The sequence below is a fragment of the Lolium rigidum genome, chromosome 7 (assembly GCF_022539505.1).
Source record: "Lolium rigidum isolate FL_2022 chromosome 7, APGP_CSIRO_Lrig_0.1, whole genome shotgun sequence".
In the NCBI taxonomy this organism is placed as follows: Eukaryota; Viridiplantae; Streptophyta; class Magnoliopsida; order Poales; family Poaceae; genus Lolium; species Lolium rigidum.
The window spans coordinates 294,827,348-294,841,876 of record NC_061514.1 but is presented as its reverse complement, the minus strand read 5'-3'; the positions used below and the strand labels follow the sequence as shown (position 1 = coordinate 294,841,876).

At 44.6% G+C, this 14,529-nt stretch overlaps 2 protein-coding genes across 2 annotated transcripts; one reads left to right on the top strand and one right to left on the bottom strand.

Annotated features, from left to right (window-relative positions):
* The first annotated feature begins 2,146 nt into the window (after positions 1-2,146).
* On the top strand, positions 2,147-3,320 carry LOC124679073 (momilactone A synthase-like). The gene is made up of 2 exons (XM_047214899.1): positions 2,147-2,224; positions 2,453-3,320. Exons 1-2 carry the CDS (start codon positions 2,190-2,192, stop codon positions 3,318-3,320), a joined length of 903 nt encoding a protein of 300 aa, XP_047070855.1. The 5' UTR covers positions 2,147-2,189.
* Positions 3,321-4,955: 1,635 nt separating this feature from the next.
* LOC124669996 (aspartic proteinase 36-like) lies at positions 4,956-13,188 on the bottom strand. Its single transcript, XM_047206518.1, has 12 exons — positions 12,885-13,188; positions 12,666-12,786; positions 10,796-11,223; positions 10,534-10,690; positions 9,760-9,842; positions 9,559-9,655; positions 9,379-9,451; positions 6,841-7,026; positions 6,407-6,528; positions 6,131-6,232; positions 5,945-6,045; positions 4,956-5,604 (listed from the first exon to the last, which is right to left on the bottom strand). The coding sequence occupies exons 1-12, from the start codon at positions 13,154-13,156 to the stop codon at positions 5,433-5,435; spliced, it is 1,914 nt and encodes a 637-aa protein (XP_047062474.1). The 5' UTR covers positions 13,157-13,188; the 3' UTR covers positions 4,956-5,432.
* Between the last annotated feature and the right edge of the window lie 1,341 nt (positions 13,189-14,529).

Here is a 14,529-nt window from a genome sequence, read left to right as displayed (position 1 = left end):
TCATGTATCTTGCATATCTTCTCTGAGGAGCTCTATATATACGTATTCATCAACATCACACCTCTCATGTCATTTTTTGGATAGAAAAAGGAACAACAGTAGTAGTAGGGAGACATAGATTCATCAAGATGAAACCTCTTATACTTTTGGAAAACAGAAAAGAAAAAGGAAAGCATTAGTAGGGAGATTATATAGACTCGTCGCACCTCTGATACTTTTGGAGAATAAAAAAAAAGGGAAAAAAAGAGAGAAAGAGTAGAAGTAAGGGGACAAGTGAAAATCATTCATGGCCCACCAAAGCTCCATCTAGTGTAGGGGGAGAGTCCTCTTAGCGCATAATTCGTATTGACTGTGCAAACCTGGCAAATCCATGCTCCCTTTGCGACATCGATACTAGGGACATTCTTGGTGTCCCTGGGATCATCTTGCTTCGCATAGGCCTTGATCCTCTGGCCGTCTGGCGTGTGCCTTTCCTCCTATATTATTACACTCTTCCGATGACCAGAATGACGAGGCTTCACACAACTAGATCTAACACTTAACTTTGCGGCATCTAGATTTTGAATTTGCATATCCTTGATCCACCTTCCTCAGTTAGCTACGCTTGAGACTCCACGGACAATTGGCCCCCAGGGAGTCTACATCAGCATTTCTCCTCTTGCAAGCAAACAGGTACATACGTCTATATCTAGAACACTCGACCGTACAACATATGTATGTATAGGACAAACGGACAATGTATTAAATTTCACTCACTCGCTGATTGGCCTCACCTTATGGAGCTTTCCAGCTCTTCACGAGACCTCCAGCCGAGGCCTCCTCCTCTGAAGCAATGAGCTCCTCGCCGTCTACCTTGCAATTATATAAGAAGATAGTCGTTTTTACTACCCCCAGCACCCGGCCAAGATCTCCGTAGTCGACTTCGATATGGCCTGAAAATCACAAAAGGAATCAGTGTCTGACGTATAGTTTCTCTACTTTCGATGATGGGTTTATGAAGTCTTGTCTAACAGTCAGAGATCCAAACTGGCAGAAGATTGATCACACCCCGAGGAAAACATTTAGCAGCCTATCAAGTAAGACTTTGACCCCCTCTTTGCTGCCGTTTTTTTCCATTTTGTATCCTTAACTAATGTTCTACTACTGACTCGGTTATGTTTGGCCTGCGTTTGACTGACCCGGACTTTTGGCTCTCGGGTGCAGGCGCACCCTATATACTCCAAAAAATGTAGTAATTTCAAATAAAGTCAAAAAAATTCGAATCCTTTTGGGAATCAAAGATAATCAAGTATTGTACTCGTATAAATTTGTTTGGCCAAGAAATGTTTCACATTGACTTCAGGCAAAAAAAAAAAAAATCTATGACGAATATAGCGTGAATAGTACTTTAATATAGGACCTCCAAGTCTGTTTTTTTCACCCAGGAAACAAGAGAAGGTATTCCATGGTGAATCTTTCGTATACGAGTACAATACATGATCATCTTTGATTCCCAAAAAGATTTGAATTTTTTTGAACTTTTTCTGAATTATTAAATTTTTTTTGAATATAGGGTGCGCTTGCTCCCAGGTTCACCCATGCAATTTCGTGCGTTTGACCCAGTAGCTAGGTACATCCCGTACGACAATAGTGCAGAGAATTAAGCCAACTCCTACCTAGAATGTATCCACAATATCACCTGCCCCCACTTTATCTCCAGAAAAATCACCTGCCTCACTGAACACCGACCTAGTATTAGTATACGAAACAATCAGCTGCCCACATGGTCACATCTCCCCAGCCGCTGCGTCAAAAGAGAAGTTGAACGAAGCGATCGTTGTGGGCACGGTGCCCGTGCCCGACCGACACCAATAACACTGTCGACGAATGAAGCCAAAAGGCGAGAACCCCACACAACAGCTGACAGCAACCCCACGAGGAGACTAATCCCCAATTTACTATCAGCTGGGCAGGCAGGATACAATGATGCAAACGTGGACAGAATGGATACAACAATGCAGACATGCCAAGATCTACTCCTTCTAAATGACGCAGATTTGTCTAGAATTGTATATATCTAGACGTGTTTCAAAACGTAGGGGTATGACTCAGCTGCTCAGCCATAACTCCAGACCCAGCGTTGCTCACGGAGAAGCTCACAACAGATCTAACTCTGGCATCAGCTTCTCACGAAGAAACTCAGAGCAGCAATGACGATGTTTAGAGCCATGCAACTCCTTCTCAGGTCTCTCCTCTAGTCTTCCATTTTTCTTACTATGTGCTAAGAGCAATTTGGTGTAGAGATTTCATCCACTCCGTTTCCATTGAGGAATGGTCAATTTGGTGTAGGGATTTCATTCAAATCTGTTTCCATTGCGGAATGGTTAATGGCTACATTTTGTTTCTGCTAGTTCATGGAGGAGCCGGCAAGTTTAGCTGATAGTTAGTTGTCACCTGTTGGCTGCGGATGCAGGAGGGACAACAGCGGAGCTGTGGGAACCTTGCTACGTGGCTTCTCGACTGCGCCTTCCAACTGCCAGAGGCTAGCCGGCAAGGTGGCCGTGATCACCGGCGCGGCCAGCGGCATCGGCAAGGCCACGGCCGTCGAGTTCATCCGGAACGGCGCCAAGGTCATACTCGCGGACATCCAGGACGACGTCGGCCGCTCCGTGGCGGCCGAGCTGGGCCCCGACGCCGAGTACACCCGCTGCGACGTGACCGACGAGGCGCAGATCGCCGCGGCGGTGGACCTCGCCGTCGCGCGCCACGGCCAGCTCGACATCCTCTACAGCAACGCTGGAATCTCCGGCTCCTCCGCGCCGGCGCCCCTGTCCGCGCTCGACCTCGCCGACTTCGACCGCGTCATGGCGGCCAACACGCGCTCCACGGTGGCCGGCGTCAAGCACGCCGCGCGCGTCATGGTGCCGCGCCGCAGCGGCTGCATCCTCTGCACGGGGAGCACCACGGGCATGCTCGGCGGGATCGCCGCGCTCCCGTACAGCCTCTCCAAGGCCACTGTGGTCGGCGTGGTGCGGCTGGTGGCGGAGGAGCTCGCGCGCGCCGGCGTGCGCGTCAACGCCATCTCGCCGCACGCCATCGCCACGCCGCTGCTGGTCCGGTCGCTGGCGAGGGCGAACCCGGGCGTCGGCGACGAGGCGCTGAAGCGGATGGTGGAGAGGGGCATGAGCTCGCTCCAAGGGGCCGTGCTGGAGCCGGAGGACGTGGCCAGAGCCGCCGTCTACCTGGCGTCCGACGAGGCCAAGTACGTCACCGGCCATAACCTCGTGGTGGACGGCGGCTTCACGGTCGGGAAGCCCATCAACCTGCACCCGGCGAGCTGAGGATCCCCTAAAACGTTGGCTCGCAGGAACTAAATCCACACAACAAGACGGAATCAATCGCCATCGAAAAACAGAGATCATTTTCTTTGCTTCTCAATATTTATCAAAATGGAGACAAACAACTATGATCTTCATCCATGCAAGAGAAAAGAGGTGATTATCAGCCTCAAAACAGCTATTGGCCAGCCTTTCTCACGGGAAATTAGTATCCTTGTTGCTTGGGTTATTTGGACTACAAGGAATGATTTCATCTTCAAGGGAGCAACTCCTAATCTGTACAGATGCATGAAGAAATTTAAGGATGACATGGTTCTTCTGCTGCATAAGTTTGATAGAAAATAATCCTATGCTGGCATGGGTTCGATATTTTTTGTATAGTCCATTTTTCTAATTTTGTTGGCCCAAGCCTTTGTACTAGCTGTAGAAGTAGTTCTGTACATTTTCCTTCAAATTTTACGCAGTGGGGAAACCTGCTGTAGAGATTTTAAAAAAAAAAACTGAGAAAAACTGCTGAAATCATACTCACGTCACACATAAGCAAAGTCAGAATCGTATTAATTGTGTTATCTAAATTGAGCATTTCATACTCAATCTAATAGAGAAGGAAAATAGTCCTCGGTACTAAGGCATCACGTTTGTCAGTTCCAGATGCCAGTATGGAGTACAAAAGAGAAATCATTACAAGCAAAGTAAATTTCATCAAGAAAAATATATGCAATTTTCCCTTGAAATTACTGCCCACGGTACCTCAGTGATCAGGAACTTTTCCATCCATGGAACTTAAGATGAAGAATGGCACAAATGCAGAAAACACATCACAGCGGTATGGTTTGACGTGAAACAGGGAGCTCGCGGGAACTAAATTCATGTGAATCAATCGCCATCAAGTAACTCATAAGAGCATCTCCACCACTGAGCACTATAATATGACCGGCAGCAGTGTATGTACTATGGGGATGTGTGTTCCACACCGGTGACCTTATACCACAGCTTCAATAGCAAATGCATGTTATTAAAGCAAAGTATGTGAAGCTAAAAAAAAGTAGGAGAGAGGAGAATTTTTAAAGGGGTTATCACTGCATCTGAGCCAGGACCATCTTTTGAGCAGAAATTTAATGCCGGCGCCCGATCGAAGCCCTTCGCATAGGAATCCTTTCGGACGCGCCATCACTTTTATGGGGCTCCAAAACATACCGGCACTTTTTGAGGAGCGCTGGTGCAGGCACTAAACTTTATAGATGCAGGAACAAATTCAAGGATGAAATTGCTTTTCTGCTGCATAAGACCACTAGGAAATCATATGCTGGCATGACATACTGGGTTCGATCTTTTGTATTAGACCATTTCTCTAACTTACTGGTCCAAGACTAGATCTATATCTGTACATATTCCTTTAAGAAAATTAAATAAAATATAGGCAGTTGGGAAACCTACTATACAGCTTATGAAAAAACAGAAAGGAACCGCTGAAATCAGACTCACCTTACATATAAGCAAAGTAAGAAGCGTATTAACTGTGTCTAAATTGAGCATTTCATACTCAGTCTAATAGTGAAGGAAAATATTGTCCTCGGTACAAAGGCATCACGTTTCTCTGTTCCGGATACCAGTATGGAATAGAAAAAGAGAAGATCATTACAAAGAAAGTAAATTTCCGCAAGAGAAAATATACAAAGACCAAGACCAAGAGTATCCTCAACCGAAACACCACACACACCTAAAAAGACAAAACCTTATCACGCCTAAAGAACAAGAATATCCTCGCCACTTATCAAATAGATATTACAACATTCCGGTCCACCGGTGCGAGCGCTTTGTGTCTGACCTATTCTATTTAATCTACATTACGTGGACAAAACCTTCTCCTACTGTAAGCCTCGAGAGGAAGCTCTTGATCCAAATCGCTAGACAGTTTATGAACTAATGCTCTAAGTTTTGAACCGACAAGTCATGTAATCTTGTGCTTCTTCTGTAAGCTAGATGCTTTGTGTTACATACAAAGAAAAAGGGTTACTCCGACGGCAGATGTGCACCGCTTCAATATGGTAGCCCACATAATAGTATCTCTACCAAAGAATTACCTATTTGCTGCTCAGTCATAGAGCTCCAATATTATAGGGGTTGGAGTTCTTGCTCAGGTCCCACTGAATCCACTGGTCTATATGCAGCTTGACCTCTAAATTTCTTTTTCCAAAGGTAGACTCCTACAAAGGCCGATAAAGACAGCAAAATAACTAGCAAAACTCCGACCAGTATGGAGACAACATGTTCTTGCAACCATGACCTGTAACAAAATTATATGGCGAGTCAAGTAAACAAAAATTTGTAAGACAAACCAATGAAGAGCAAATAGCAGCATTGAAAAAACATTCAATCAAATCTGCTTGGATTTAATCCTAATGCAGACAAAGACCACAATTCAGGAACACATAAAATGACAACAGAGGGTATATACTAAATATCACTGTTAGGGCTTGTTTGGAAGAGGAGTTTCTTGGTAAAGTTTCAGTATTTAGTTCGAATTTAACATAAATTCTTCTGGAGGAAGAGATGTCCCAATTAAAAAGCTTGAATGTTTATCAGGCACGATATGAATAGCACAATTATTCAAAGCATTTCCTCACCTTCTTGAGATAGGTTGCTGCACATTCCACTCGAGTAGCTGATAACTGCCAAGATTTTGAGGCAGCTGAACATGATGTTGAGTTAGCCGATAAATGATACCCTATCATATGTCAATGCAATAAATTAATCATGTTGTACAGAAGAAAAACTGTAATAGTCCACATAGGTGCAGGAGCGGATGCTACCATTGCTGTTGCATTAGACATAGCATTAGAAGATCCAGCAGGGAAAATTTCCCATCTAATTAGAGTAGAGTTTCCTTGGCCTGTGACATTCATAACTCGAACCTATACAATTAAAAGAGTAAATTAAGAAATCACCACAAAGCATGGCCCTAAAGAACTATTGAATTAGAGCAAACTTAAGCAAATTCTAAGAACAGTTCTTACTCCTTACAGGAAAGAATAATTCTGCAAACATAACTATCAAGATCTTACTGTCATACTATGTTTCATCCTTACCTGACGAGAATCAATCTCCAGCTCTTTAGCTAACAGCTCAGCCAGCTCATGGAGGTGTGGTTTCAGGTTTGGGTAAGTAACATTTATCGACATATAAACAGTGATGAGACCAACATCAAATTCTGCAAGAAAATAACACATACAATAAATCAAGTGTACATACAATACAAATAAATTATAGCTAGAGAAAACATTCAGAGATGCTGATTGTGCAACTGCCACGTTTCTCATAAAATGTAAAGCCCTATCAAATTTAGGAATTTTTGCATCAGATATCTTCCCAATCCCACAAGCAAAAAAGAATGATACCTCCCCAATTTTTACGACCTATGAGTCAAAAATAATTAATACACCTTTATCGTTAATCGAACAATACATACAAAATAAACCAATGAAGATGTGGAGGCACAAACAGGTAAAAGAAAGGCACAAACCTGGCAAACCACTAGGAGCAGGAGCTGGTGAAAAATCTGCTTGTGAACTCGGATCACCTGAAGGTCCTGGTGAAGGAGCTCCACCAATATGGAGCCTCTCCCACAACTCTGAACAGTTAGTTTTCCAAAATCCAATCTTTTCATTGTGGCGGTCATAGGTTACAAGAGTATTACGAACAACGATTCCTGTCAAGGATCATTGCACAAAAACGAAGCATGTTAGCATGTTCCTAATGATACAGATAAACAAAACAAGCTAAAGCAGATGAACAAGATCCATGATGCCCAGGGCGGGGCGCCTAGCTCTCATCAGATCAGTGCTAGCAGAGATCCATGTTGTCCCTGGACAAGAAAGCACTCAAGCAGGTGAACAAGATCTTGCGTGGATTCCTTTGGGTGGGCAGGGCGGACACCAAGGGCGGTCGCTGCCACGTCAACTGGGCCAACGTCTGTCAGTCGTTGTGGTACAGGGGTCTGGGAATCCCAGACCTAGAACGCAGGGCCATCAGCCTCAGGGTCCGTTGGCTTTGGAGGATGCGCGCCGACCCGACCTTGGCGCGGGCTCAACATGCAGTTCTCTAGGGATGAGCGACGCGTCCACCAAGATGACTCTGCTCTCTTTTGGGAGGACAGATGGCTCGAGGGGAAGTCTATTGTGGAGATAGCGTCGGACCTCTTCACGGTCATCAATAGACGTCCCGGTAAGCGCCGCATGGTGCAGCAGGTGGTGGTTGATCACAGCTGGGTTACTGACATTTTCAGGGGCCATGAGCCCACTCGCCCTATGGCAATATGTTCAGCTGTGGATCCGACTTCGAGGGGTGCAACTCACGGATGTGCCAGACAACCTCATCTGGTGGTGGTCCACGGACGGCCAGTATGGCTACTGGTCCTGCTAAAACATCCTCTTCCAGGGGACGATTGTATCAGGATCCTGGAAGCTCATCTGGAAGACCTGGGCGCTCCTCTTCTTTATCTGGCTCGCATGCCAAGACAAATGTTGGACGAGTGAGCGCCTCGCACGACGTGGTCTTCCACACCCGCCGAGATGTCTGCTCTGCGACCAATCAGAGGAGACAATGCTGCACATCCTGATGGGATGCCCTTTCTCCAGGACGATTGTATCAGGATCCTGGAAGCTCATCTGGAAGATCTAGGCACCTCCAAGGGTGAGATTCTTTATCTGGCTCGCATGCCAAGACAAATGCGTGGTCTTCCACACCTGCAAAGATGTCCGCTCCACGACCAATCGAAGGAGACGACATCCTGACGGGATGCCCTTTCTCCGGGACGATCATGGGCGGTTGCGGGAGCACGGGGGCTTCACCAACTCCCCCCCTAGATGTATGGTGTGGTATTGGTCCTTTCTTGGACTTGTATTTATAACCTTCTTTTCTATCAATGCATCGAAATGCAAAGCTTTTGCGTTTTCGCAAAGAAAAAAAACTAAACTTAAATCTATTTCACTCTAGAGTGAATCAAGATGCTTATCACTCAAGCAATAGACTCTTCCTATAACGAAAATAGTGACAGACAAGAAATATATAGCAGCTAAGTTCTATTATATCAACTATTATTTCTGTCATTACAAATAACATATGAGATAATGGTCCCATATTTGTGTCGGTTTTCAACTAGCAACAGAAATTGCAGGAATCTTCACCTGCAGGCTCAATTTCTGCCTAATCATTCCATAAACACATTGCTCAAAGTTACCTCAAATCTGGAAGTGAGACTTTTTTGGAAAGTTTTTTTTTTCTGGTTTCCCTGTGAACGGCCTGTTCCGCTTCTTTGAGCAAACATGGACTTATACCTTATTATTCACAAAAGGAGTTTCTATGTGACCAGAAGTTGTGTCACAAATTTCAAGCTTGCATGCACAGACTACTGAATATGGAATAAGTGATGTCACAAACAGCACCATGAAGGAATAAAAAGGCAGGTCAGATTGTAACAATTCATCTTTAAAAAGTTCAAATAAATGGAAAATAAAGTAACTGGCAATATGGAGGTAATACGCTAAGCAATTCCCCAAGTTAATAATTTAGTTTCCTACATATACATGGATAAGCTGGATAGAGTACATGTGCACATACTCTCAGCTATTATTCAACATATACTAATAATCATATTTATGTCAAGGATGAGAAAATCAGAAAGTATTACATATGGATGGCATCGAATGTATTCTAATTGTAACCCTAATGCACAAAAAACAGTAAGCTTGTGTAAATTACAAGCCAGCACAGACTTACAGTAGTAAATTAGCAATATGAGAGCAATATAAGTCAGCAGACGTACACAAGAAACTAATGAGGGGCATCATGCAAGGATACTTGTCCAGGAGGGCCAACAGTAAAGTGAATGGTAAACCATACAGTGCAAATGACATATATAACAAATGTAGAAGGACACTTGTCCAGGAGGGCCCACAGCAAAGTGAATGGTAAATCATACAGTGCAAATGACATATATAACAAATGTAGAAGGATTGGAATGCAAATTTCTTGAAACTCCTACTGAAGTTTAGTGCCTTACCCCCTAATAGAGTTGTTGGATCTTTCCCATTTTGGAACACACCCAAGCAGTAAGCCCCTTCGACTTTGGAGTGCTTCATTTCAAAATTTGAGAAAGACACAACATGAGCAGACAGCACAAACAAGCAAACTACGCAAGTGCTGCCTTAACTGAATTAAAAGGCTATAACTCTGTAATTACCCGGAATAAATAATTTTCAGGTGAAAGTGAGAGCTTCTGTCCATTTCCAAATACCATGTCAACATTTGGAAATACCTCCGACAACTTGGACACGTTCCTGGAAGTAAGGTGGTGCATATTAAAAGTCCATAAGAATGTTACAGAGAACATGAGAAGCTTTCTAATGAAAATAAATAATTGCTATTATCACTGGAAATTCACCTTCCAGCACCAGCAAAGCAGATGTCCTTGTAGTTTGGGTCAGGGCCACGGATTTTCTTGAGCAGATGTACTTTGCTTGTCACCTATTGTTTGAGAGCATTATCATTACAGCATGCTTTACCAACAGCTTTAGAGCAGAAAGAATCACCAGTTGTTCATTATCAAAAAAGTTAACACAGGACCAACAATAAATAAACTGTGTGCATGAGGTAACAAATAAGATGAAAAGGCAAGGTGCAAGTGCATGGTTGTTCCTTGTAAGCTTGAAAAGAATCACAAAGCAACAATTAAGAGAACATAAAGAGAAATAGGAACCAACATATTTGTGGTGATAAACATAAAAAAGTAGCTGGAGTCACAGTAAGGAGTAACATTTCATCTATCCAGGCCATAATGATGGTTAACCTCCATTGTGCAAGATTTGAAGTAAAAAAGATGGCAAGCCCTCAACTGCTACTACCTCCGTTCCAAAATTAGTGTCGCAACTTTGTCTAGATATGGATGTATCTAGACGCATTTTAGTGTGTAGATACATCTGTATCTACAAAAAGTTGTGACTTGTGACACTAATTTTGGAATGGATGGAGTATTATTTATCATCGAAACCTAGAAAGATCATCTTTTTTTAAAACGGTGAACTGCAAAAGCTAAAGAAAAATAGGTTCCATATAATGGAATCATGTCTATAGTTAAACAAAAGATCCTACAAACAGTACAGGAAAATCCGTTAAGAAAATAGACTGGGGATAGAGGATGAATCATCTCATAACTTACAGCATCTTTAAAAGCTACAAAAGCTGGTTCTGGGAGGTATGCATATGTGGTCCCACTATCCAAGACAGTCCCGTATTTGCCTTCAAAGATCGTTGGGTCTACCCGCAATGCCTTTCCAGCAACATGTATTTCCTTCAACTCAATGTTGTAATATGGGCTGTTTCCATTTCGAGATTAGTTAATAAAAAGAGGATGCATCAATATTACAATAGCAGAACCCCAAACGCACCCACATAGAAAAATGAACAAAAAACCATGGTACCTGCGGACAGGGTCTGAAGGTGAGAAAATCATGTCAGAAGGGGTAGGCATTGCACCAAGTACCATAGCACCACCACCAATATCCATTCCACCATAGCACATAGAGAATGAATCACCTATGACACCCTTATCAACAAGCTGGTCCATTATGCTAAGTTGGCCACGGCCCAGCCCCATTATGCCATCAGCATGCTGGCTGAACAAATCTCCAGTTTCAGAATTTTCACAGCCAAAAACAGCACGCTGTGGCTTAAGTTCACTTTCTGTGCCGAAAGACACAATGTCCTCACCAAGCACCCCACTGCTGGAGCTCATTTCAGCATACTGCCTCTCATAAGTGCATTGGCTCTTATCATTATTACAATTACAATCAACATTACATTTTACTGGTGAATATGTACTGGAGAGGTCAGGTTGAAATCTTGGATCCTAGATCAAGCAAAACATTGGCATATTTTAAGTTAGCACCCAGGTATTTAAGAATTTACACACATGCATGATGGTGAGATCTCCTGGACCAATAGAATGGATTTTTTTTTCCTGTATGGCATGATGTTTATGGCTGCATGCACATCTTTAAGTAATTTAAATTATAAAAATAAGCCAAAACAGAACAAATCAATGCAGAGTGGCCACTCAACTTTCCGTATACACATTAAAAACATCTCAACATTAGTACAGCAATGATGACATCTGCATAAATTATGGTCCATCATTAGATTGCTTCAATTGCATCAAGAGGATTTCAGAAACGATTTCGTTTAACTATTTCGCAAATCGAGCTATATGCAAGTCATAAAGTCAAATTCTGTTTGGTTTCAGTGTTTCTATTTCTTAACATATTACTTTGGCTTATAGGCATCAAATGTACAAGACTTTTTTCAGATGAAATGTACAAGACTTTAAAGGCCATGTACTGGTTGTTTTATGTTTCTATTTACATCTCAATTATACCCCTTTGCATTGGCTGACATCTTTAAATCTCAAGTATGCCCCTTTACGTCTGCTGAAATCAAATTACCATGAAATTTCCAGACTGGGAGTTAAACAAAACAAAAGAACTTCTGGGATTTGGCTAGAGAATGTAGAAAAAATACATTATAGAAATGGGAATCATTTTCTCACGGACAGATGCATTTTCTTATACATTCAGACAGTGACAGCATGGATTAAAAGCAAAACAGCAACAGTAGATCTAGAGTGCGGTTAGTTAGTGACCAAACAGGTGCCAAGACAAAATTATTTGGCGCTACAGACACATTGGCATGACCAAGCCAAACAACAGCCAAATGCATTGTCAATTATTGGCAGCTGGCAAGATCGATTGGACCAAGAACACAGAGAGAAGATCAAAACATATATTTAGGAGTAATAATACCAAAGCTAATGGTTTGGCAGCCCAATAGAGCAACTTTTTGCTGAAAGAATGCCTACCAAACAAAAGCCAAATTTGTGTTTGGTGTTTATTGAGGAACGCTGAACACAGTATTAATTTGGGTCATTAATGATTGATCATTTTAAAGAGAGCATTCTGTTGGTTTAGGCTGCCTCAGTTTTAGTAATCCCTGCGGGTTGAGGAGATGCCCTCAGTCCACCCACATCAGAAAACTAAACGTGCATTTACTAATCCATCTGCAAATTACATGGTGAATCCTGAGAATTGAAATCCGTAGATAATGATGAACGCAAAGCAGCATCAGGAACTTGTATCATCAGCTACAAATTTAATTACGAGTAGTAGCTAACTTGAGTGGTTCGGCTACAGTTTCACGTGTGAGCGGTCAATATATCGTCAGACGAATTAAATCTAATAATCGTCAGACGAAGTTTCAAAGTGGTAGCTAGACAGAGAGGAGGAATCACGGCCCAACCTGGTGGTTGCCGCACTGCTCGCAGGTGGCGCAGGGCACGTAGGTGACGGTGCTCCCGGAGTCGACGATCAGCGCGAACTCCTGCGGGGGCGAGCCGATGTACAGCCTCGTCGTGTAATAGCTAAACCAATACGACAAAAAAAAAAATTACCAGCGTCAGATCCAATATAGAGCAAATTTGGTGGGAAATAAGGAGGGAGGAATCCCGAGTGTACCGACCCGTTGGTGAGGAGATCGTCGTGGAGGCGCATGCGGGCGCTGGGGCGGCCTCCGTCGGCGAGCGCGCGCCTGGCCCTGGACGCGGCGAGCCGGCTGGCGTTGGGGTAGGAGAGCGTGAGCGGGAGCACCAGCGGCGGGCGCGAGGGGGCGGTCCGATCGGGGGATCCCGCTGCGGCCGCGACGGCGAGGGCGAGGGCGAGGAGAAGGAGGAGGAGGACCGCGGCGAGGGGCCGTAGCGCGCCGAGCCAGCGGCGGCAGCATCGGCTCGCCATGGTCGGGCCGCGCGAGGAATGGGGAGGGTTGAGGTCGTTGTGCCGAGGGCGACGACGAGGCCCGCCCAGGCGACGACTTGTTAGAGGAAGGGGGAGGGGCAATGTCGTAAATTCGTGGTTTACGGCGTTCCCCGCGGGGCCGCCTCCGGGCGGATAATATTCGTTACCGCCTACCAATGGAGAAAGCCTCGTGGGGTCCATAGGGCGGTGGAGGAAACTGACCCATGGGCCATGGTTCTACCTGGGGCCCTGCAGTCGGGGGCACTGGCAGGGGACTGGATAATGTCCGTTGCTGCGTTTTCCAGTGAGATGTTGACAGGGGTTGCGACTCTCTAAACTTTCACGGCACTCATTATCTTTTTTGGACAAAACTTTCACTATAGCTCTGATGCGAATTCAAATCCTGATTTGGTAAATGCTACTAGAAGGAGTCTCTCTCGTCTCTCTTCTCTCAATGTGTCGCTCTCATTCCTGTCTCGAGGAAACTGCTCTTGCTCGCCCCTCCCACCCGACCACTAATGTCAGTGTCGTGGTTTTCGTGAAGCAGATGCTACAAGGATAACCTACGAGAGGTGATTGACGATGATGATATTGGAGCACATGTACGAGATTGGTGCACAGCACGATGTACCCAGGTTCAGCCCCTATCGGTGGAGGTAAAGACCTACTCCTGCTTGATTGTATTGATGTTTATATGATTACAGTGTTGGTGGAGGAACATGAAAATCACCATCTTGGTAACTATTAATAGATAAAAGAATTTATTTCACTTTACGGTCACAGATAATTATAGGAGAAGACGTACAAGGATGGGAGAGGTCTCTCTCACATGTATAGATTTTATTTTAAGGTTCCAGATTTGGAGGAAAATGGTGACCGGAGAGAGCTCCTCGCACGCTTGCGAGTCAACCACTTTGTCTTTTCGGCATCGCCCCCACACCTCGTCGGCGGCCAAATCTTGTGGAGACGTCGGCCAAGAGGGTGCGCGAGGGCATGGAGGAGGAGGGCGCTCGCGTGGGGTCAAGGAGGTATGCGAGGATTCGTGGGGTCCTCGGGGAGGAGGAAGAGTATCACTGGGCAGTGGGGCAGTAAGTGTGTGACAACGAGCTCGGTTTGAGCAGGCGCTGCTCATCATGAAGGTCAGGATGGCTTTGGAAGAGGACCGCTCCATCATCCCGGTACCAGATCGTGGGACGGAGGGGATGGATTTCTCAGGAAGTTCTGGTGGAGTGAATCAATTGGATCTGATCCGAAAGTGACAGATAAGAATGGGTCGGAATTGCACCATGTGTTGCTTGACTCTGGTGCATCTTCTCGCTAGAGTATTGTGTTTCCAAAGCCAAGAGTGTCGGTGGGGAAGTGATACCCGGTGC